At 39.7% G+C, this 23,292-nt stretch overlaps 2 protein-coding genes across 2 annotated transcripts in view; one reads left to right on the top strand and one right to left on the bottom strand.

Annotated features, from left to right (window-relative positions):
- LOC136855657 (glucose-6-phosphatase 2-like) overlaps positions 1-23,292 on the bottom strand; it is a 774,122-nt gene that overhangs the window by 387,552 nt on the left and 363,278 nt on the right. The window lies entirely within an intron of this gene.
- Positions 13,792-23,292, top strand: part of LOC136855656 (alpha-1A adrenergic receptor-like) — an 84,098-nt gene continuing 74,597 nt past the window's right edge. The window contains exon 1 of the mRNA XM_067132864.1: positions 13,792-16,495. Coding sequence (XP_066988965.1) covers positions 15,055-16,495 — 1,441 coding nt within the window. The 5' untranslated portion in view covers positions 13,792-15,054. The remainder of the gene's footprint in view (positions 16,496-23,292) is intronic.

Here is a 23,292-nt window from a genome sequence, read left to right on the forward strand (position 1 = left end):
AAAGTAGGGACAGAAAAAAGTGCGGACAGAATAAAGCGCGGACGGACAGACAAAGCCAGGACAATATAGATCTAAAAAGGAAGACTTAAATAAACTAGAGATTGTAAAACACCATAAATACACTGGTCATGAGTTTTACGGAAATGCAAGCTTCACCTCTAATCAGCTAGCTTTGCGGTGTATTGCACTTCTGGTATGTACACTTCACACGAGTTCCATAAGCTCTGGCACAAGGGCACTTCAATAATTGGCCGTAAAGTATTTTCTGGAAAAGAGCGTAAGTGGCATTTTGTATCGGAAATCAATAGGGATTTGCCTATTCTTTAAACATGGCGGCACTGTGGTCATGAAGTCCTGCATTCAGGAACTAAACTTATTCCATATAAACACAAACGTTGTGTTTATTTAGTTTTCTGTAAAAGAAAACTACTGAGATGGCTATTTGTCTGTCCGTCCGCAATTTTTCTGTCCGCCCTCACATCTTAAAAACCACTGAGGCTAGAGGGCTGCAAAATGGCATGTTGATCATCCACTCTCCAATCATCAAACATACCAAATTGCAGCCCTCTAGCCTGAGTAGTTTTTATTTTATTTGAGGTTAAAGTTAGCCATGATCGTGTGTCTGGCACCGTTATATGAGCCAACCACACAGGCCACCAGCAGGTCGTGGCTGAAAGTTTCGTGGGCCGCGGTTGAGAGCTTCATGGCCCGTAGTTTTGATTTTCATACAGCATGATACGCTGTACAAAAACTCGTGTACTTCGGCGCATTTTCACTTGATCGCTTTGTCCGTCCGCCCGCCCTCAGATCTTAAAAACTACTCAAGAGGTTGCAAAATATGTTGATCATCCACCCTCCAATCCAAAACCGCACAGGCCAGTAGTCTTCAACAGATCGTGCACCTGGCTGAAAGTTTTATGAGTTTTATGGCTGAGAGTTTCATACAGCATTATACTCCGTACAGAAAACTCGAATGCTCCAATGAAACTTCGACGCATTTTTACTCGTATTTTACATCCTCGTATCTTCTTATCAGGACCAGCATTCCTATCAGTGGTGATAATCGATCTGAAATATTAATCAAGGGGTACTTACATTATAAATGATTTCCCAAATACGATTCGACATACATACGACATTTTAAACACTAGAGAACATTTCAGCCATTTGTGTAATGAACAGCATCCTATGAAGATTCTAGAATATTTGCGATTCATGGTTTTTAATCCTCTATACCTTCATTGTACGGAAAACAAGTCATAAACCCTGGCAGAGAGAGAGAGAGAGAGAGAGAGAGAGAGAGAGAGAGAGAGAGAGAGAGAGAGAGAGAGAATTTTCTCTCCACTCCAGCTGCAATCTCCAACAGCTGTATAAGAACCCTATATTAATTCACTGCTTAGGTTAAACAGAAGCACTCTGCACTTTTAAGCAACGGGCCCATATTATTACTTCCTTGTCCATTTCGGGGACCCGGCGGTGGTCACCCAGCTGAGAAATGAACGCGGTACCACTTGCTCCGCCAGAGAGTGAGAAAGCGACCATGCCCTCGGCATGCTTCAAGCTGACTTTCTCGTCGAGCTTTGTTTACAAACGCTTCTTTTCTTCTTCTCTGTATTTTCCGGCCTCTGCTGAGGACATCAGAAGGAAAACTAGAACGCCGACTTATCTGAGCAGTTGTACAGTTTCCCGAATGCTGAACGGACTGCTTTATGAAAATCGAAAGCATATAGAAATCGTTGGGTGCACCTGGATGCAGCTTAAAGAAAAAAAGTAATTACCACACAAAATCAAAATCAAAATACAAAATACCTAATCTATAGCAGTTCAAGCCTTCTAGGAACCATGAGTAGCCACTGATTGCTGAAGTGACCGTCACCGTAATAATATCTTAATTAAGAAACAAATGAAAAATGCGCAGAAGGTTCTTCGGAGCAATCGGGTTTTGTGTATAGCGCATAATGCTATATGAAGCTCTAAACCACGGCCAATGAAACTCATAGCCACAGCCCATGAAACTTTCACCCACGGCCCGGTGGTGGCTGTGTTGTTGGCACCTATAGCGGTGCCAGATGCACGGTCATGGCTAACTTTAACCTTGAATAAAATAAAAACTACTGAGGCTACATGGCTGCAATTTGGTATGTTTGATGATTGGAGGGTAGATGATCAACATATCATTTTGCAGCCCTCTAGCCTCAGTAGTTTTTAAGATCTGAGGGCGGACAGAAAAAGTGCCGACGGACAGACGAATAGCCACCTCAACAGTTTTCTGTTACAGAAAACTAAAAAGCGACATTCCAAACTTAACCAGGGTACTTATCCTTAAACAACTGTAACTTTGACTACACTTCAAGGTCAAGAAAATCACGGTTCAAAGGGGAGCATGATTAAACAACGAGTGACCTTTTACGAGTAAAAAGTGTTCCCAAAAGACTAAATCATTTCCAACCTTGACTTGAGTCAAGGGATCAATGGTAGCGTGAAGTGAAATGATCTAAGTTACGTATACCTTAGTTTAACCAGACCACTAAGCTGATTAACAGCTCTCTTAGGGCTGTCCCGAAGGATTATACTTATTTTACGTGGCTAAGAACCAATTGGTTACTTAGCAACAGGACCTACAGCTTATTGTGGAATCCGAACCACATTATAACGAGAAATAAATTTCTCTAACTCTTCATTGGCCGGCCGGAGAATCGAACGCGGGCCCAGCAGAGTGCTACCCGGGAACGATACCAACCCGTCCAATGAGGAACAATACGTGAAATGACCTAGAACCTCATAATCAAAGATAATACGATAAATCTGGAAAATAAGTACAAATAAATGGTTTCAGTGCTATGAATTGTCATTGATAAGTAAAAACAAACAAAAGAATACGTGCATCATTCACTAGAAAGGGGACATAATGCATTATCTTTCCTTTATCTTTCTTTTAATGTCTATTAAAATTAATAAATTTGCAATGTTATTTTACCAGAGTGAGGATAAGAAATCAAGAGAACTCCATCGAGGATAAAAGCAATGGTATTCAGTTATTCAAATGTCAAGAAATCCAGCACTCAGAATTTGAATAAAACCCCGAGTCTTTTAATAAATATAAACGACAAAAACTGGGCTTTGCATAAAAATTCCATTCGACATTCACAACAGAATAAACGAAATTATACACGACCATAGCTTGAATTTGCGTAAACTCGAATATCCAGTGTGTGTGTGTGTGTGTGTGTAACTTCTACCACGAGAATCACAACCTTTCACTCGTGGTCAGTTTCACTTATTTTTTATATATTTTCAAATTAAGCTTAAAATAACTAAAGAATTAAATTATCGCCAAAGGAAATTATATATGGTATACATAACTAACCTTCCCAGGATTCTAACCCGAATTAGTTCATCTGATTATTACACTTTTGGTTAGGTAATGCATTCTGGAAGAGGCATTCCAGAACGATAATCACTACAGTAAGGAAAATAACTTTTAATCCTGACTGCCATGCTAGTTACAGAATTAAGAGTCTAGACCCCAATCTTCTCACAAGAGAAATAAAGTTGATCGCAGAAAAAAAAGTGTGTAAAATAAAATTCAAGAGAGGAAGGGATACACTAATGGACTTGAACATCTAAACCTAAGCTGTGTGTATTTCCGGCCATAATATAGCTGCCACAAAGCCAAAGGAGCAACTACAACAATATTAAACACAGCCTGGAATACGTAACGCCATTACACTTTGTCACACAACCAACGTAAAACCAGAATGCCAAGACACGCCTATGAACTTACTGCAGCGAACTACTTTACCGAAGAACTCGCAAGGGGCTATAAATGTCAACGAAGGCGCCAGCCCATTTTCATATTTATCCACATTGCTCTCATAGCATTACAGGAAGACACTGAACTACTACAATGCCTTACGAAGCTTTACGTCTTCTAGGGGAATGATTTAGTGAAATATAATCCAAATGCTTTCCTTTCTCTTGGTATAATACATGGTTCCTGTAATCGCTAAATAGATTGTTATAATTACACAGTATATGTATATCTGAATTTAAATGTTTTCACAACAAATTCCATATATCTTCTAAAAGGTAATAAGAAACAAAATCAGATTAATAATATGTACTATAAAGTGATGCTTCCCTTGCATACGAAATACAGTGAACTACTCGCCCCCCAAATTAAATAAATAAAAGTTTCGACTCGGCAAAACAAAGGACGAAATCCTCTGATCCCTCTATAAAAACAGAGGAAACATGGCATTAAGAGCGAAACAACATGCATTTACAAAATGTTGTTTCGTAAACCTTCTGGCTTTATCCTTGACAGCGGTGTACAAGATTAATGTCGAAATGTCTTGGCATTTCTTATTACATAGTAATGCAAATTATTAGATTCCAAAAATATACTACAGAGAATCTCGAATATATATACGAGACCAAACTTGATTTGTAAGTCTTTCCCCTCTTGTGCTCACATGGTTTCTGACCAAAGCCCTCCCCACTCAAAAGTCTGTTCCAGTTCCTTTGAAGCTTTCCCTGTGTCTCAGTTAATGTCTCAGTTAATGTGCAGTCTACCATAAAAACAAAATGAAACAGTTGAAGCCCAGCAAAAAAAAAAAAAAAAAAATCGAAAACCGGAGACGACGAAAGGCAAGAACTTAAGAACACAAATATAAAACATGAGTTAAAAGCTCAACGGATGTTTGGAATAATCTATATAAAGATACAGGCACTGCAGATGCTTGATGGAAAACAACACCATTTTTAAAGGGTGGCCCCTTTAGAACAATTTTCTATCTGTTTCCAATAACCACTGCAGGGTCCTTCGCAGGAATATCAAAGCTAAAATTCCCCAGTCTTGTAAACATCGTGCATCAAAAGGCATTTTCCTACTAAACTCCTCCGTTACATCTCTCGTACATTTCAGGTACAGAGATCGTCGTATCAGGCTCAAAGTAATCAAATTCTGCGAATTACTTTTACATTCTGTATTCTCATATTTAAGTTGCTTCTCTGAACTAGTATCTTTTAAAACATATGCTAACATTATTGTAATTCGTGAGATTCACATTATAAGGTAACCAAAAAAAACTAACATGGAAGACTTCCCAAGAAGACTTCTCGAACCCTCTCTTACTTGAAAAAGGAAATGGACAGTTCTTTAGCCATTCCCAGAGGCAGCTCTTTTCTCTCAGAGAGAGAGAGAGAGAGAGAGAGAGAGAGAGAGAGAGAGAGAGAGAGAGAGAGAGAATTAAACACCTACAAGTCTTGGAAGAGAGTCACAACGTTCACTATTTGGCAGCGATATATGTATGCACTTCTTAATTATTAGCCAACAGAATGTTAAAAATAAAGAACTAACGTGGTTGGTGGATTCCCTTAGCAACAGCATTGCATTAGATCGCCCTTATCCACTGCACTGAGCTAGCCTGAAAGTACATTTAAAAGTACAATGACATGCTTCACACAACTCATTCTTGACTGCAGCCAATTACAAACTCAATACATAACAACTACACTGAGGTAAACGGCACAATAAACTCAAAATATACAATTTATATTTTGCCTAAAGGAACGTCAGACAGGTCCCAATAAAAATGGGTCCCATGGACCAAGTGGTAGTCGAGGGATTAATTACCATTTCTTTTTTGTTTTCTCGCAACCTTACTAGGTCGTTACCTCCGAGTCTCGATCCGGGTTGTAACCTGGTTCCTTGAGGATCTGATCCCTACCTACCTCGTTTTTTTGGGGTTCAAATATTCTTCTAATTATCCTTGCTGTGGCCATCAGTACACTTTTCTGGAGGAAGCCTAGTGCGAGATCATCTACAGGCTCTCATGAGGTCCTCTGGGAATACTCCTACTGATCTTAATATGATAAGTGCTACGTCCATTTCAGTTTGCCATAGTGCTCTTGTTTCCGTCTTCAGATCTCGGTACTTTTCTGTCTTTTCTCTGCTTTTGTCCTTAAGTATGGCTACATCTAGCAGAGCTCCTTTCTGGGTTTCTTTCCTTTACCAGGGTTAGGTCTGGTTTTCAAGCCTGTATCACATGTTCAGTCCTTATATCACAGTCCCAACGTACCTAGATTTTTTTTTTCATGTTCCTGAACGTCTGTGCCTCTCGCCTGTAAGTGGTAGGCCATTTTCTTTGCAATCACTTTGAGCTGTTGCTGGGTATTCAATTACGAGGTGGCTGATGGTCTCTATAGTCTGTTAACATTTTGTCGCACAGATATGAAGTTGGCATCTGACCACCTACTTTATTTGCACATATTGTGGGAAGTGTTTTGGTCTTGTGTTGACATCAATATGCCTTTATTTTCGCTTCTGATCTCTCACTTAGTCAACCACCACCAACTGCCATCTCCAGCTACAACCCATGACTACCTCTAGTACTGGCAAAACATTTGTTTATTATTCCATTTTATTTCCTTGTTGTCAGAGACAAGTTTTCCATTCCAAGACGATATCAACAACTCGATGATAAGAAAGTGAATAAACTGAAGGAAAGATCAATCTACATGCAAAACAAGAAGTAATGCAAAGGTAAATGTTCAGCCTCTTTAAACATAAGAGCATTAAAATTTCTCACACTGCCAGGACGACACATTCTTAGTTTTGGTGAAAAATGAGTATAATTCCTCCTGCAAAGGGAAGCGTGACAAGGTGCCACTTCAACAAAAAATGATTGTTGATGCCTTACAAATCATGTAGCACACACTAGTTCCAAAGGCAAAATAATAATGGAAATAGTGGACTTATTCAGTATATACAAATTAGGAAAGAGGTAAAGCAGGATATTTTCTAATGTCTGTCTAAATCATAGCTGCTTTTGTTAGCAAACAGGACGCAACCAATTTGGGCAGCTTTTTCCCGAAGAAAAAAAAGATCCTACGAGGCTAGACATACAAACAGGAGAATAGTTACTACAAATAGGGTGAAATTGATATTTTCTAACTGCATGATATAAATTTATTTTTGGAAGTACTGCAGAAACTATAGCACAAAGGTGAAGGTACCACCTTAATCTTGGATAACGCGCAAGGTATAAAAGTGGGTAATCAATAAACTTATGGAAGAAGTGAATAACCGTTATAAGTGTTCCATCACCGGCAACGTGTATTAACTTAATTTCATTGCCAGCAATCACGTTGCTAGTTACTACTAGAAACAAATTAAGATTAAAGAACACTAACCTACAAGGAAAAAACAAAATAAACCTTAGGTCACTACAAAAAAACGTAAACAGCAATTATCTGGTGATATTCATTTAAAGAAAAAAAGAGGCTATTAAACATTTGTTGTTGATGTTTTTTATTAAGCTGGCTTTATGCCAGCACGGGCTCTTGCTCAGAGAGCAGCCCGTAAGTCATTAGGAATGAGTAGGTGATAATTTAAGGATATGAACGTGATTTCTTTAATGTGATTTATGATCGTGCCAGTGAAATGGCGTGAAATGGAAGGTTAACAGGCGAGGCTACAAACCTCTTTGAGCCCTGAGGCACCCGTCAGTAGGAAAGAAAGGCCGACAGTAGCGAGTCCTGGCAAGTAGCAGATAGCTAGTAAGGAAAAATGATTTACCGTCAGAGAAAAATCGGGAAAAATAGAAAAACTACGGAGTTTTAATACCGTATTTCACTTACTTTGAGCAAACGAAAAAAGCATCGAACTAAGCGAGGGAACACTAAAAGATGACATTCTAGTCTTAAGGACCTATGAAGCGGCTCACTGCTCTGCAATTAAGTTACCAAATAAGGGAAGAGAATAGACGTACTTAATCAAAAGATGGCATATTACCCCATGTTGCACTTGGCCCGTTTCAGTAAGACGTTCTGCACGACTCACCAAATCAAAGTTAATCATTTGGTAAAAATTTCTAGCTCTCCTAGTGATAATGAGTAAGGCTGAAATTTGCAATTCTTTGACGGAGCGAGTGTCAACAATAATATTTTACAATACAATCACACTCTACTTCCATGCTGACACGTGGTTTTAGTCACAGATTTTCAACTGCGGTGGTGGGAATTTAGAACATTTACCAAGATGTCCTTGGTAATGAGACAGTCAGAGGTACCAATACCAATTAATACAAAAGCATCTAACAGCACTAAATCTAAAAAAACATTAATGGGAATGTATCATACACAGATGCAGATAAAGTAATAAGAGAAGATGGGGGACTTCATTTTGTTGTCTAAGAACTTCCAACACTTGTATAATACGTGTTTCACTTAAAAATATTATTCTCATTAGTCTCGGTTCTCCTACGGGAAATGTGTACGATTAACGTGGTGAAACTATTCTGTGAATGAAAAGGGAACAAGGAAATAAATTACTCAACAATACGAGACAAATGACTGCTCTCGGCAACACTTTCCACTGTTGTTTCTCAAAAAGGGTCGACATAAGCGCCAGGAATACCCCGAGAAAATAGAGCCATAGGAAGCAATATAACCTTGGAGGGAACTACTTCTCCATCTTCACTACACGCCGCCTCCATTATAATTTCTTTTGTTACTGAGACACACTCTTCCCGGGATAAGCAAACACAACGGAAGTCCCGTACAAAGCCCTTGATAAAGAGGTGTAGGTCCGCTCCACTCTCCTTTCTTAGAATTTTTACGAGCCTCAAGTCGGTGGGATAACTTTGAACAAGACAATGAGAAGGGTCTGAGATTTTCACGATCTCCAGCGCAGCGAATAACCTGCTTAAAAATGACTAAAATCATAAATTTAAATTGCTCAAAAAAACAAGCACAGCCAGGGTAATGTGATAAAGCCATTGCGTCTGTTGACCTTTATATTGAATTATGCAGAGTAATGTGATAAAGCCAATGTGTCTGTTGACATATACAGTGAATTATGCAAATGGCAGTTACTCGACTCCGGGATGCTGCAACTCCTGTGGGAAGGGGGCGGAGCTAGCAACCCCATCCCAAAAGAATTGCTGAAAACGGGAAGCTGGCATCTCCTGGAGGCAACACCTCTGAGGAGGAAAATGTGGTGGTAAATGGCCAAAGAGCGTATCTTCTTTTGTTTCATGTCCGCAAATGATAAAGAGGAATCGTCCATAACCAACGAATACAAATTTACAGGAGACCCTTTTTCAGAAAGTGAGTATATTTTTTAAGTATAGTTTCTGATAACACGCTACAAAATCTCGTTACTTGATAACACTGTGTGTGTGAAACTTTCAGTTTCATGAAAGAATAGATACTTTTACTGGAGAAATCACCCAACGAAAAATTCATGATTTCCACTGGTGCCTGAAACGAGGAACAATACTCTAGGTAGACTGATCTAAAATTTCCAAGCGTGGAGAACCAGGAAGTCGCGAGGAGAATTCGATTAACCATATTCCGGGAGTTCCATAGAGAGGCCTCAAAGTTAGTGAAAGACGAAGGCTAATGAGCTTAGAAGACAAAGTCTTCAACACAAGTTTGGGTCCGGGTTAATGATTTAACGAAAAAATTACTTGCATAGAGGAGACAGGGGCCGAAGTTTGCATCTAGGTCCCTCCCCCACAACCACCCTCTCTCTCTCTCTCTCTCTCTCTCTCTCTCTCTCTCTCTCTCTCTCTCTCTCTCGTATTACCGTGGAGACATAAAACAAGATTAATTTTACGGGTCTGCGGACAGTCAGCTTTACCCGGCTATGAAATCAACATACTTTGTCTTCACTGACGAAAATTCTGTAAATTGGCAATTGCTTTAGAAGGGTATTTTCAACACCTTTCCTGGACTCTGTCGTCTATCTCCAACCTTAACCATCTTTGGACTAGTCAGCTACAGTTTCTAGCGCTAAAACTATTGCAATCAAGATTTTTTTTTCTTATTCATAGGCTAGGTTTTTTTATGACTAGACCGCTTTACGGGGTTTGATAAAGATGAAACTTCGAAAACAAAAAAAAACAAAAAATAAACTGTTCATAATTCATGTAATTTTCTGACTGATTCTCGTAACGGGCACAAAAAAAATGCCAAATAAAAATTCATCTGGCTAAGGCAGAAAGAACTTCACAAATGCTACTACAGGAAAAAGCAATAAAGTGCTGTTACTCCAAGTTTTGTGTATCTCCAAAAATAGAGCGCTAAAGTAAATATTGTTCTCCTAGACGTTTTCTGTGTCTCCGGTATTATACAGGAATTCAGTTTATCTAATGCCCTGGTATTCGACATCTTCAACTACAAGAAGCCTAAAATACTCCAAAGGTCTTTGGAATCACTGTCAATAAGAGCACGAAATTGCAGTTACTACAAAATGAAGCCGCAATAATTAAAGTTTTTCCATTGGTTTTCTGCATCTCCAATAACATGACGCCGAAGAAAGTACTGTTATTACTAATGTTTTCCGTTTCTCCGCACACACAGAGTCAAGGGAACTAAAATTATTCCAAGGATGTAGCCGACGATTTGTAGCGTTAAACTGCCTTTATTTACATGATTTTCTTGTGTCTTCAACAGCACAGGGGGCGAAAAACTATATCCCCAGAGGTCTTCCAAATTTCCATCGATTAGGAGCTAAGAAATGTGTAGCCATTCTCCAGCCAAGAAAACTGATGGCAATAAAAAAAATTTTACGTATCCCAACTTTATGTTAACGCACGAGTCTTTCATTTCTTATTCATTCTTCAGTGACGCAAAAATGTGCAAATGCAAATACACACACACACACACACACACACACATATATAATAATTTATATATGGATATTATATTTGCACATTTTTTGCGTCACTTAAGAATATATATATAATATATATATATATATATATATATATATATATATATATATATATATATATATATATATATATATATATATATATTTATACATATATATATATATTTATACACACAAATATATATACATATATATACATTACATTATAAACAGACAGATAGATAGATAGATATTCCGTGGCCTTCAATCCCTGTTTTTTTGGAAGAGGAGAGTGAAATTTTTCCGATACTTTGGCAGTAAGACATCCTTTTGGGCACGTCTTAAAAGTTTTATTGGAAAAATTTCTTTCATTTCCTCTGCTTCAAGAATTTCAGAGCCTTATTTCCATTGCGCATTAAAGGCCTCGCCTCTCGTTTCTCTCTCTTTGGTCGATTTCATCGGAACCCTATCAAAAGAAGTCATGAAATCCTGGACGGCACTCGAACTTTTGTTAACCGAACAAAGAGGCGTCTTCCATTCTGCAAAATTACGGGGATGTTCGCCGTTTTACCATCAAACGGAAAAATTTACATGAGGCAGCAGTGAGAATGATACCACAAGCACCAAGCATCCGTTCGTTAAAGGGATCTAATTTACACTTCAATATTTAAAGCCAATATGGTTCTGTCGTCACTTCTTTTTATTGAAATTGCAGTGATGAAGATGGTAATCGGTATTTATTAGGCTTTCTTCATCTCAGAAACTCTCTCTCTCGTCTTGTTGACCTGAAGAGGCTTTTGCTGACTGTCAAGATGATAATAATCTCTTTCCAAAGTTTTTGAAGAATACGCAGTTGAGTAACGTGGTAATGTTTGTTGCCACAAGTGTTATTCTTGACAAGATATGATCATATTTCATTACTGAACATTTCTTAACAGCTTTCATGAAGAACTAAATGATTTTGAAGTGCGAGAATATTTCTGCTCGTGTTTGAATCTATTAACTCTTATGAACAATTTTATCAATATTTGAAAGGAAATAATTATCAAGCAAATAATGTATTTCGACGAACACAGAAGTGTGTTTAGCTTACAGAGTTAAGTCAATCAATCCGCCAATCAGTCAATCTTTCACGGTCGCTATCTTCCTTCCTAAAAGCTAGAAAGTAGTATCTAAAAATTAGAACTCAAAATCACGCAAAAAAAAAAAAAAAAACTAAACAATTCGCGTACAACGAAACGCTCATCAATTGGGGGATTGAATGGCAACAGTCATATACAATAAATAATGTAAGTAAGACAAAAATTATCACTTTAAACATGAAGTAATGGAATGGAGGTGCTGCATCGGAGCCAGCCATCTTCCTGCGGTAGAAGCCATAAAGGACAAATGTTTTTTTTCGCCAATGTTGAAATTCTCTTACAAACAAAAACAATTTAAATATCCATAGTTACATATCAGACTTTTTCAAACAATAGATGAAGTTAAGTATACCTTAGTTTAACCAGACCACTGAGCTGATTGACAGCTCTCCTAGAGAGCGTTGGCCCGAAGGATTAGACTTGTTTTACGAGGCTAAGAACCAATTGGTTACCTAGCAACTGAACCTACAGCTTATCGTGGAATCCGAACCACATTATACGGAGAAATGAATTTCTACCACCAGACATAAATTCCTCTAATTCTTCATTGGCCAGCCGGAAACTCGAACTCGGGCCTAGCAGAGTGCTAGCCGAGAACTCTACCGACTCGTCCAACGAGGAACTACACCAACGGATGGTGCTAATGTGTGCGTAGAAGTACTCTCACATAATTCAACACGGATTGATCGTTGAACTTACAAAAAAGTTTCAAGAAAATAAAAAAACCAATTTCGACACACAAAATATGGAAAACAAAACCTGAATTTTCCAGGGCCTCGGTGAGACTCTTCCAGGGAAACCAACACGTGCAAACATCCATAAAACTTAGCGCAATAGGCTCAGTCATGCTAAAAATGCGCTTGGAGTTGGATAATGCCCTGAGCACTAAATCTAACAAGATTTGTCCGACTGGAAAATAAATCATATAGAAGTGCAATAAAAATTGAAAAGCAAAGTGGAAATGTTAGCACGATATAACTTCTACACCAAGCCAACAAGATTTCACTTCCGGTTACGGATATATTATAAACCGGTTCAGCCAAAGATCGAACAGATTTGATTTCAGGATACAGGATACAGATATTAACACAACCCAACAAAAGAAATTATAGGAAATTCTGAATTAATTTTTTCATACAAGCAGGCAATCTCCAAAAATTTTTTAATACATATCATACATGAGCTTTGCAATTCATCGCCCAATTTTTCTCCAGTCAGAGAGAGAGAGAGAGAGAGAGAGAGAGAGAGAGAGAGAGAATGCATACAAGTGATCGTCGGCCAGGAAAGAAATCTCAAATTAGATCGCTTCCCAAATATAGTGTTATAATGAAGATTATTATTTTTTGGAGGGGAGGGGGGGATTTTCCCACGTTCCTTTATTTATCGTGTATACATTCAAGGTAAGAACAAGGTGGAATGAAAGTACAGCTTCACAGAAGACGCCTGCTGAGAGTCACTTAACATTAATTGATGAAAAATCAATTATTACTAGTAAAAAAAAGTATCCGCGTGAATCATTTTCATTAGCATTCGAACGAGAACAAACTCACCGTACACAAAACTAAACAAAGAAATGAAGATTTGGCGTGGAAGAAACGATTATCGACTTTCTACAGGCTCATAAGAAAAGCACAGTTTTGGAATGACTATGTAATATGAGGGACTGATGACGTAGAATTATATGTTACCTTCATTCATGTCTTAATCAAGTAAAATTATCATTGGGTTTTACTCCCTTTAATAGATTTATAATAACTGTTACATCAGTTTGTCACTATAATGATTCCATCTAAATCTTTCTCAACGTTCGATCTCTCTCTCTCTCTCTCTCTCTCTCTCTCTCTCTCTCTCAGTAATTGCTCCCATTTGTCACAGGCAAAGGGCAAAGGTCGTGTGTGGCACGACTGCCAAGGCAGGCCACCACCAACGGTGAGGGGGAAGCGGTGCGCGGCCTACGAGCTGCAGCTCTAAGCTCGCTCTTGGGTCAGTGTGGGTCAAGACCTCGCTCTGGCAACATCGGGTGCTGCGCTCATTGCTCTGGAACATCATTAATAAGAACATCGCTAAGTGGGGCTCGGTTTTCAGCTGGACGGATGTGACATCTTATTCCAATCGATGTTTTGTTCATGTGACGTAAAAGGAATTGTGTTCCAAATCTAAGATGTTCCATAATGTATCAAATATGGAATGGTTTGTTAATATTACGGTCGGAAAAAAAAATGATTAAATAAAGTCAAAGGCGTATTAGGAGACATGCTTTGAAAATTGAAAGGCAGGCAATGCATAGATAGAAAATCCATCCATAATCATTGCGCAAAACGTCATAAATTCCAAAGCGGTCATTAGTAGAGTGAGGGCGAAAAGTTGCCCAGCAATTGAAACTAATAACTTACTGGAGGACGAGGGGAACACCATCATTATTGCAGGCATCGTAAATCAGTGACCTCTGATTGGGTGTTGCGGGAGTGGAAAAGGACCGGGGGGGTGGCCGGCAGGGGGGGGAGGGACCTGGGGTCCAGATGTGATTTTGGTTATCTTCTACCTGAGAGGGGAGGTGATAAATGCGGCACAAGTGTCGGGTGGTCACTCTATGCCTGTGGTCTGCCTTCAAGGTCATGGCATATGAAAGGTTATGAAGTAATTTATATGGAACATATTGGAATTAAATTAAGACATCCTCATATATTTAACCCGGCTTGCACGCGTAAAAAATGGAGTGGACGCACAATTCGATTGCACTTGGCAGGAAAGCTTATTAGAAGCTTAAATGCAGTTAAGTGGAACCTTTAATATTAGTACATGAAACATGGCAGGATCGGCGTGTTGTAGAAGAATATACGTACCAACGACATAATGCAAATAACCTAGAGAGTATGAGCGAAAGTTACACTATGCATTAAACACTAGGATAAGAAGCAGAATAACCATGGTATATACATCAAAACAGTCGACATGTGCTCATACCACGCACGATGACACAGTCTGTTCCAGAAAAACGATTACTAAATTATGGGTGTAAAAATGGAAACAAGATGACCACTAACATTTAATGTTAGCTTGGGCTAGCACAACCATTTACGTGGAAAGCAGAGGGAACGAATTCACCGTCGCCGGTCGAGGACCTTCTGCGAAACAGACGAAAATGACGCTTGCACCATCCGCGGTACAATTTCACAAGCCCTCCTCCAGCAGCAACACGTCTCGAATCATGTAAACCACCAGGAGAAAAGAGAGGCTGGTGTTCGAAGGATGACAGCGAGAAACTACACATACTGGTACCAAGGACCAACTACTCTAAGGTTCTTAAACACTTCCTGGATCTACGACGATGACGACTACGATTATGATTACGACTATGATTATGATTACGGCAAGAGGGACGAGGACGACCTCCTCGACGACGTCGCCCTCAACGCCACCGCAGCCAACATCTCTTCGACGACGCCGGGGGACGACGTCGTGGAGCTGCTGGCAGGCGCCGCGGGGGCAGACGACGAGACCAGCAGAGCCATCGTCGAGGCCGTCTTCAAGTCGGTGGTGCTGGCGAGCATCGTCGTCCTGACAATCGGAGGGAACGTTCTGGTGCTTCTGGCAGTGTTCATGTCTCGAAACCTGCGCTCCTCCACCCACTACCTCATCGTCAACCTGGCCGTGGCTGACCTCCTCTTGGGGACGACGGTGCTTCCCTTCAGTGCCACGCTCGAGGTCTCCGGCAAGTGGTACTTCGGGCAGATCTTCTGCGAAGTGTGGGCTACGGCCGACGTGCTGTGCTGCACGGCTTCCATCTGGTCTCTCTGCGTCATATCCCTCGACAGGTACGTGGGAGTGACGCGCCCTTTGGCCTACTCGACGATCATGACGGAGAAGAGGATGTGTGTCCTCATAGGGGCGGTGTGGGTTCTCTCCACAGTGATTTCCATAGGGCCGGCGTTTGGGTGGAAAACCCCTCCAGACCCAGACCCGACGGTGTGCACGGTCAACCAGCAGCTGGGTTACGTGCTGTTCTCGGTCGCAGGCTCCTTTTACCTGCCCAGCCTTTGCATTCTCATCCTTTACTGGCGTATCTACCGAGCAGCGATTGAGCAGTCCAAGTTCCTCGAGAGTGGCATCAAAACCACGAAGACATCTGTCACACTCAGAGTTCACAAGGGAGGGGCCAAGAAAGGCGAGGCTATTATGACACTTAGGGCGCACCGCGGTGGTGGGATGGGTGTTGGCATTGCCGCAGGCATGGCTGCCGGCTTGGCAACAGGTGTGGGCGGGCTTCAGGGGCCTTGCATCATGAACGGACAGTCAAAAAACTCCGCCCCGCCTCCTGCAGCGAAGCCTGGCCTTAGAATGCACCGCGGGAAAAAGGGAGGACTGGCCAGCCTCATGGCACCAGCCCCGCACTTGCAACTGGCTGTGACGTCACTAAACTGGCAGAACAGTCCTAACAGCCAAGAAAAAGGAGAGGAGGGGAGTGAGGGGGGAGGAAGCTGCCGCCCTCTGGAACAACAAAACGACCACGGAGGGCGAGAGATCCACCATGAGCAGGAATCTCCCTCTTCTTCCCCGGAAAGAAGGATACCAGGACCTCCGGGCAAAATTGCCAAATTCCGGCGACAGAAGAAAGCAGCCAAGACATTGGGGATAGTCGTTGGAGTCTTCCTTCTGTGCTGGTTCCCTTTTTTCTTCATTTTACCTCTAGGTGAGTACATCCCAGTTAAGTATTCGTGTTGATAATGGGTATATCAATGGCTGCAGGTCTTTAACCTTCGTATTTAACTCAGGTATATATATATATATATATATAAAAAACGCACTATGGAAAACGAAATATGAGTGCAAGAGTCCTGATAACATAAATAAACAAGAATCTTTACCATAATTCAATTAAAGCATTAATAAATCACATAGTAACATAGAAAATTAAAATAAACATCTTGAGATCAATGGAGGACAATAGAAAATATTTATAAAAATAATTAATACAGCACTCCTCAGTTTCGTCATAAAAATATGAAGAAATTTGCTAACACACCCACTCCCAATTCAGATTTTGCCATATTATTGCTCATTTAAGACAGGCTATCAGCCTGAATAGTCTCGGATATTATATTCAAATTCCTCCTCTGTCCCTACACATCATATAGCAAGATTCTATAAATAATCTTGATGGCAAGCGCTACGCTGCGCTGGAACCTGGCACTGCCCATCATGCCTCCCCTGCCCTCCTGATCCCCTACCTGCCCTGCCCCCACCCGGGGCAGACAAACAGGTTTGCAGGAGGAGGGTGGATGTGTCATGTTTCCTCTACCCCCCTCATCCCTACCTACCCCTCCCCACCTGGGGCGGACAAACAAGTTTGAAGGAGGAGGGCAGATGTGTCATGTTTCCCCTGCTCTCCTAATCCCTACCTACCCCGCCCCCACCCGGGTCGGACAAACAGGTCTGCAGGAGGAGGGTGGATGTGTCATGTCTCCCCTGCCCTCCTGATCCCCTACCTACCCATCCCCAACCAGTGCGGACAAACAAGTTTGCAGGAGGAGGGTGGATGTATCATTTTCCCCTACCCTCCTAATCCCCTACCTACCCCTCCCCCACCCGAGGGGACAAACAAGAAAGACCCACTAGGATTTTATTATTATAGATAGATAGATTATAACTCAATAAGTCATATCCAAGACATCACGGGGCGTTAGATATATGAGCTTTTGAACCTAACTAAGGTTAGAAGATCTGCTTAGTCTTCCATTTATTTCATCAAGATTTGGAGACTTGCACAGAACACTTTTTCTGACTTATCACTTAGACGCTTCTCCCCTTTTCGCCCTTTCATCTCCAGAATACTTCGGTTAAGCGATTATTCCAGCGACCCTCTCCAGCTCCCCGATATAGATTTTACTGTCAATTTTGTTTCAAAGGTAAAGAATGTGGTAAGTGTCATGAAACTTACTTAATAAAAAAATATAAAGAATCTTTTTTAACTTACTTGTTTGAATAGCTGCATACTGCATGTGGCATTTTCTTTGTTTCAATAGAGATTATCAAGCCAAAAACACTGTTCACACATATCATTGCTTAATGCTTTCAGTTTTGAGGAAAATCACGCAATCGTTGTATTTTTGTAAGCAAGCACGCAATTTCAAGGTCACTGGCTACGTTTAACTACAGCATCTTCTTCCTTGGTTATGGTTAATGTGCCGTCCACTTGGAAAAAACAGAGTCCTGAAAGAGAATATTTGTTTAAAAGTAGAAATGCAACGATGAGTCTTCAACGCCAGACGAAAACTGGAATTCCTCAAGGTTCCACAGGCACAGATAACCCAATGTATTCTTGAATAAAGAGGATGCACTCAGACAACTCAGTGTTCTCTCAGAACACAAACACACACACACGCGCGCGCGCAAAGAAATGTTTTAGCTTTCAATTTGCTCTTTTTGAGGACAGTCCATCAGCTTCGTACGTTTCTCCAGATTTGTATATAATATGAAATTTACGTTTGGTGTGTCTTGTTTTTATGTTCTATATTTAATAACTTGTTACAAAAATATGATTCTTTCACTGACATAATCGGAGCCACGTGAGATATACTTAACAGCGACCGTCAAATAAATCTCCCTGTAGTTGAACGTATTACAACATTTTCTTTGGATTCACAGCGTCCCGTACCCGCCACCACCTGAATGAGTTCGCTACGCTTGTTAAACTCACATCCTCCCTTCATTAACGGGTGTTTGCCCGGAAGTTTTAGGATCCCAATTAGCCCCAGCTAATCTCATATGGACTCAATGAAAATCAGCAATCACTTTCCAATCTGTTAAGTGGTTGGTCCACCGTCACCTACTGAATTAGGTGCTAGTTAGTTTTCTATAAATGAAAACTGTTGAGATGGCTATTTGTCTGTCCGTCCGCCCTCAGATCTTAAAAACTGCTGAGGCTAGAGGGCTACAAATTGGTATGTTGATCATCCACCCTCCAATCATCAAATACACCAAACTGCAGCCCTCTAGCCTCAATAGTTTTCATTTTATTTTAGGTTAAAGTTAGCCATGACCGTGCGTCTGGCACCGCTATGGTGCCAACGACACAGGCCACCACCGGACCGTGGTTGAAAGTTTTATGAGCCGCGACTGAGAGTTTCATACAGCATTATACGCTGCACAGAAAACTCGATTGCGCCGAAGAAACTTCGGCGCATTTTTTGCTTGTTTTCTCTCTCTTTCACTCTGTGTTTCCATCGGACTGCGATTACACAGGCATGAATTCATGACCTTTGGACCGTAACCTTACAAGAAAATGAACAATTAAAACGTCCCATATTGTAAACTACAATAAAGTTGACAATTAAAACATGTCCCATACAATATCTAAACAGTTATTTCGCTATGTCAAAACTATGTAACCACGAATGTTTTGAAATTAGTGAAAAAAAATACATCTAAATTTTAAGGCAAATCTAAACGGAGCAGTTCGTAAACAGAGTCAACTAAAAGTGGAAATATATGCTGAATGAAGACACATTTATTTATAAAACCCGAGGTCAAGCAAACATTCACGTACCCTGGGAAGCTTCAAGAGAGACGAAAAATAACTGCAGGGAAAGAAGGAAGGGGACTGGAGCAAAATAACTACAATATTTACAACATTAGTGATATTTTTCGTGAACGACTGCAGCCAAGGAGAAGTTCAAAACGAAATATTAATGCAACGAGTTTCACCATCAGGTAAAAAAAAAAAAAAAAAAAAAAAAAAAAAAAAAATTATATATATATATATATATATATATATATATATATATATATATATATATATATATATATATATACACACACACACACACACACACACATACTCAGCAGTACCTCAGATTAACAGACGCTTCGGGGGCCTGGCCTTTTGATAAGCATCAAAGTCCGTCAAGTAACAAAACCCGATATAGGCTGCAAGCGAATATTTTGAGGACATCTTAACTCTTAGCATTCAATTTATGAGATATACCTAAACTGCATCACATCTGAATTGGTAGCACTAGGAGAAATAATCATATTATTCTAGCTGATACGTACAGAAGTCCTCTCTAGCTGATATGTACAGAAGTCCTCTCTAGCTGATATGTACAGAAGTCCTCTAAGTAGATAAACATGGAGTTTTGCATAAGATGTACAATCCTGTCTATATAATTAATCATATCCTCATTTGATAACTGAATTGAAGTTCATGATAAAAAAAAACGCTCTCCAATTCAAATTTTTTTATAAATGATAATCCTGAAGAAATATCAATTTATACTTTCAAAAATCTTACTAATCATTAAGGGTCTCAAAACTGTAAAATAATGACTTTGACGTGATAAAGTGAATTTATCTACGCAGGCAGTAGCCAAATCTATTCTCAAGAAGTAGTCTATAAGGTTTGGACGCGACCCCTGGTAGAAAATAAAAATGAAATACTGCAAGCGTTTATCAAATGCTTTTGTTTATCAAATCTTGTTTACTTCCTCTGATGTACAAAACAGTTTATTGGCCAGTCATTTGAAACATCTAATAATAAAACAAATGACTCCAGGTGATCGACCCTGTCTCGTACTCCTTAACAAATGTGAAGTGTGACAATTGTTAATGTCTAATTAACATTTATAGAGATGAGTATGCATAAGTGGTAAGAAAACATATTTTTATGAATATATGTATTCTACAACAATACATACATTGTTTTTCTTCCGCATTTTTCATTCAAGTTTTAGTCACGGTTATAAGAATACCATAACACAATTTTTATTCCATTTTATTCCAAAGGGATGATCAGCTGCAGGTAACCTGGTAAAAATCAGTATCGAACATGTCATAATAAAAAAAAAATACATGTAATTTCACGAAATGTATCAGAAACAGAAGGACGTGTCTTTGGGTATAAGAGGGCAAGAAAGGTTAAGTGATTGAAAACCTGAGAGTATTTAGGACTGGATGACAGACCAGATGATCATTAACCTGTATGATGATGGATAGGTTAGATAAGAAGTAAGTAGAGAGAGAGAGAGAGAGAGAGAGAGAGAGAGAGAGAGAGAGAGAGAGAGAGAGAGAGAGAGAGAAGCGAATAATAAAACAGCCCGAAAAAGTTGAGCATGAAATTTTGAGTTTATGAATTTCTAAAGACAACCAAATGTAAAGAGAAGGGTAAATGAACAAATAAGTATCAGAATGAGATGCAAGTCGAAACGGGTCGTCTTACCCGACTGCTTTCATGAGTCGATGGAAAGTTTTTGAAGATCTATGGAATGTGGAGCAAGGAAGAGAGGCAGAGCTGGCTGATTCGAGAATGGAAAGGGTTATTGATTGCTGATGATACAGGGAGGACATTTAGAGGTTGAAGATTGGAAAAACACCAAGAGGTGGTGTGATTCCAAGTGGGATGCTGCGGTATGGTGGTTAGTGTGATTGAGTGGCTGACCAGTGTTTGTAAGTCATATCTGGACGAGGAAAAAGTCCCAAAATAGTTGGTAGGGGAATTAAATGTTCTGTTTTAAATAGGCAAAGGTGAAAAAAAGTACCAAGAATTACAGGGGCACAATTTTACTCTGCAAACCGGGGAATTTATATGACTGGAGTCTGACTGAGGGAGAGAGATGACAAGCAGACTAATAAGGAATGAGGGAATGAGGGAGATGACAAACAGACTAATAAGGAATGAGGGAATGAGGGAGATGGCAAACAGACTAATAAGGAATGAGGGAATGAGGGTATGAATGGATGAAGCTTTTGTAATGAAACAGCATGTGAAAACTTTCAAAGCAAAGGGAAAAAGCATACACAGACTTAGAAAAAACCTTACAACAAGAGGGAGAGGCAATATGGAAAAAGCAGAGGGTGTGAGAGCGATCGATAGTTATCAAAATGATTAAAAATAACCATGCAACAAAAATACCAGATTTCATTCTATATAAGACAAGTGTGTAAAGTAGAACCAAAGAATGTTGGAAATATAAATAACACTCACTTCAAGATCTAAAGCTGAGTAAGAGTTACAAAGGCTATTGGCAAATCAGCGCGATTTCAGGAACAATAAAAGAATTCAGATGACGGCTTCATTAAACCAATAATGCAAAAGTATATACTTCTGACTTGGCTAGTGTATATTGGAGCTTCTTATTTTCTAAGAGATAATTTTTATTTTAGGTAATGAATCATCAATGACATCGTCAACGATATCATTATCTATCATGATGATCATGAAGATTACTATTACTATTATTATTATTATTATTATTATTATTATTATTATTATTATTATTATTATTATTATTATTATTATTACTCGTTTCTTTCGGTGCAAAATCCATCATTACAACCTTGCACCCACTATCACTATCAGCAGCCTTGTTGATGTTTCAATATCTACAAGAAATATATTAATATATCTAGACGTTCCATTTACGTCAAAGGCCTTAAACTGTAATCCTACAGAATATCTACAGTTCTCCATCTTCAAATGGAGAGTTAAACATGCGCAAAGGGCTATATGCACAACACAGTGCTTGCATATACTGCACCGGCAAACATGACGTACTTTTATTCATTAAAAATTTTCAGAGTGATAGAAACCATATACTGTATATCACAGGTGGATATACAGATATACATCATCGAATATTTAGGCCAGCACGATGGTCTCATATATATATATATATATATATATATATATATATATATATATATATATATATATATATATATATATATATATATATATATATATGTGTGTGTGTGTGTGTGTGTGTGTGTCTGTATAAATGGATGTATGTATGTATGTGTTTGTACCACAATAACTCTGAAACGCATTGAGCGATTTCAACCAAACTCTGGTATAAATATTATGCCTTACTATCTAGAAAAAGAATACTGGTGGGGGCAGGGGGACATCACTAGCGCCAAACAGCACCAAAGGGGGAGTGGGAGGGCTTCCTTGAAACATGGCTGCTTCTGCCCGTGAAACGGGGCTGGTTATGCCCGTAGACTTTGTAACTTTACGAATTTACCATACCTAATTTCAGTATACGAATGACTTACTATCTGGAAAAGAATACTGTGGGGGTAAGACATCAATGGCACCAAAAGGGGTGGGGGTTGGGAAGGGGGTTGGGAGGGAAAATGAGAGGAGTGACAGTGAGAGAAAAGAGAGAGAGAGAGAGAGAGAGAGAGAGAGAGAGAGAGAGAGAGAGAGAGTGGGAGGGAGAGATTGAGAGAAAGAGAGAGTGACAGGGAGGAGAAATGAGAGAGAGAGAGAGAGTAGAGGGAGTGTTTGGGAGAAGAAAGAGAGAGAGACAGAGAGTGTAGAGGGGGTGTTAGGGAAAGAAAAGGGGAAACAGAGAGAGAGAGAGAGAGAGAGAGAGAGAGAGAGAGAGAGAGAGAGAGAGAGAGAGAGAGAGAGACGGGGAAGAGAGAGTGAGTTTATCAGGTTACATTCAGTGTTATCCAGGGCAGCGCAGGGTTGGTCAGCTAGATATA

The sequence above is a fragment of the Macrobrachium rosenbergii genome, chromosome 32, assembly GCF_040412425.1.
Source record: "Macrobrachium rosenbergii isolate ZJJX-2024 chromosome 32, ASM4041242v1, whole genome shotgun sequence".
Taxonomy (NCBI): domain Eukaryota; kingdom Metazoa; phylum Arthropoda; class Malacostraca; order Decapoda; family Palaemonidae; genus Macrobrachium; species Macrobrachium rosenbergii.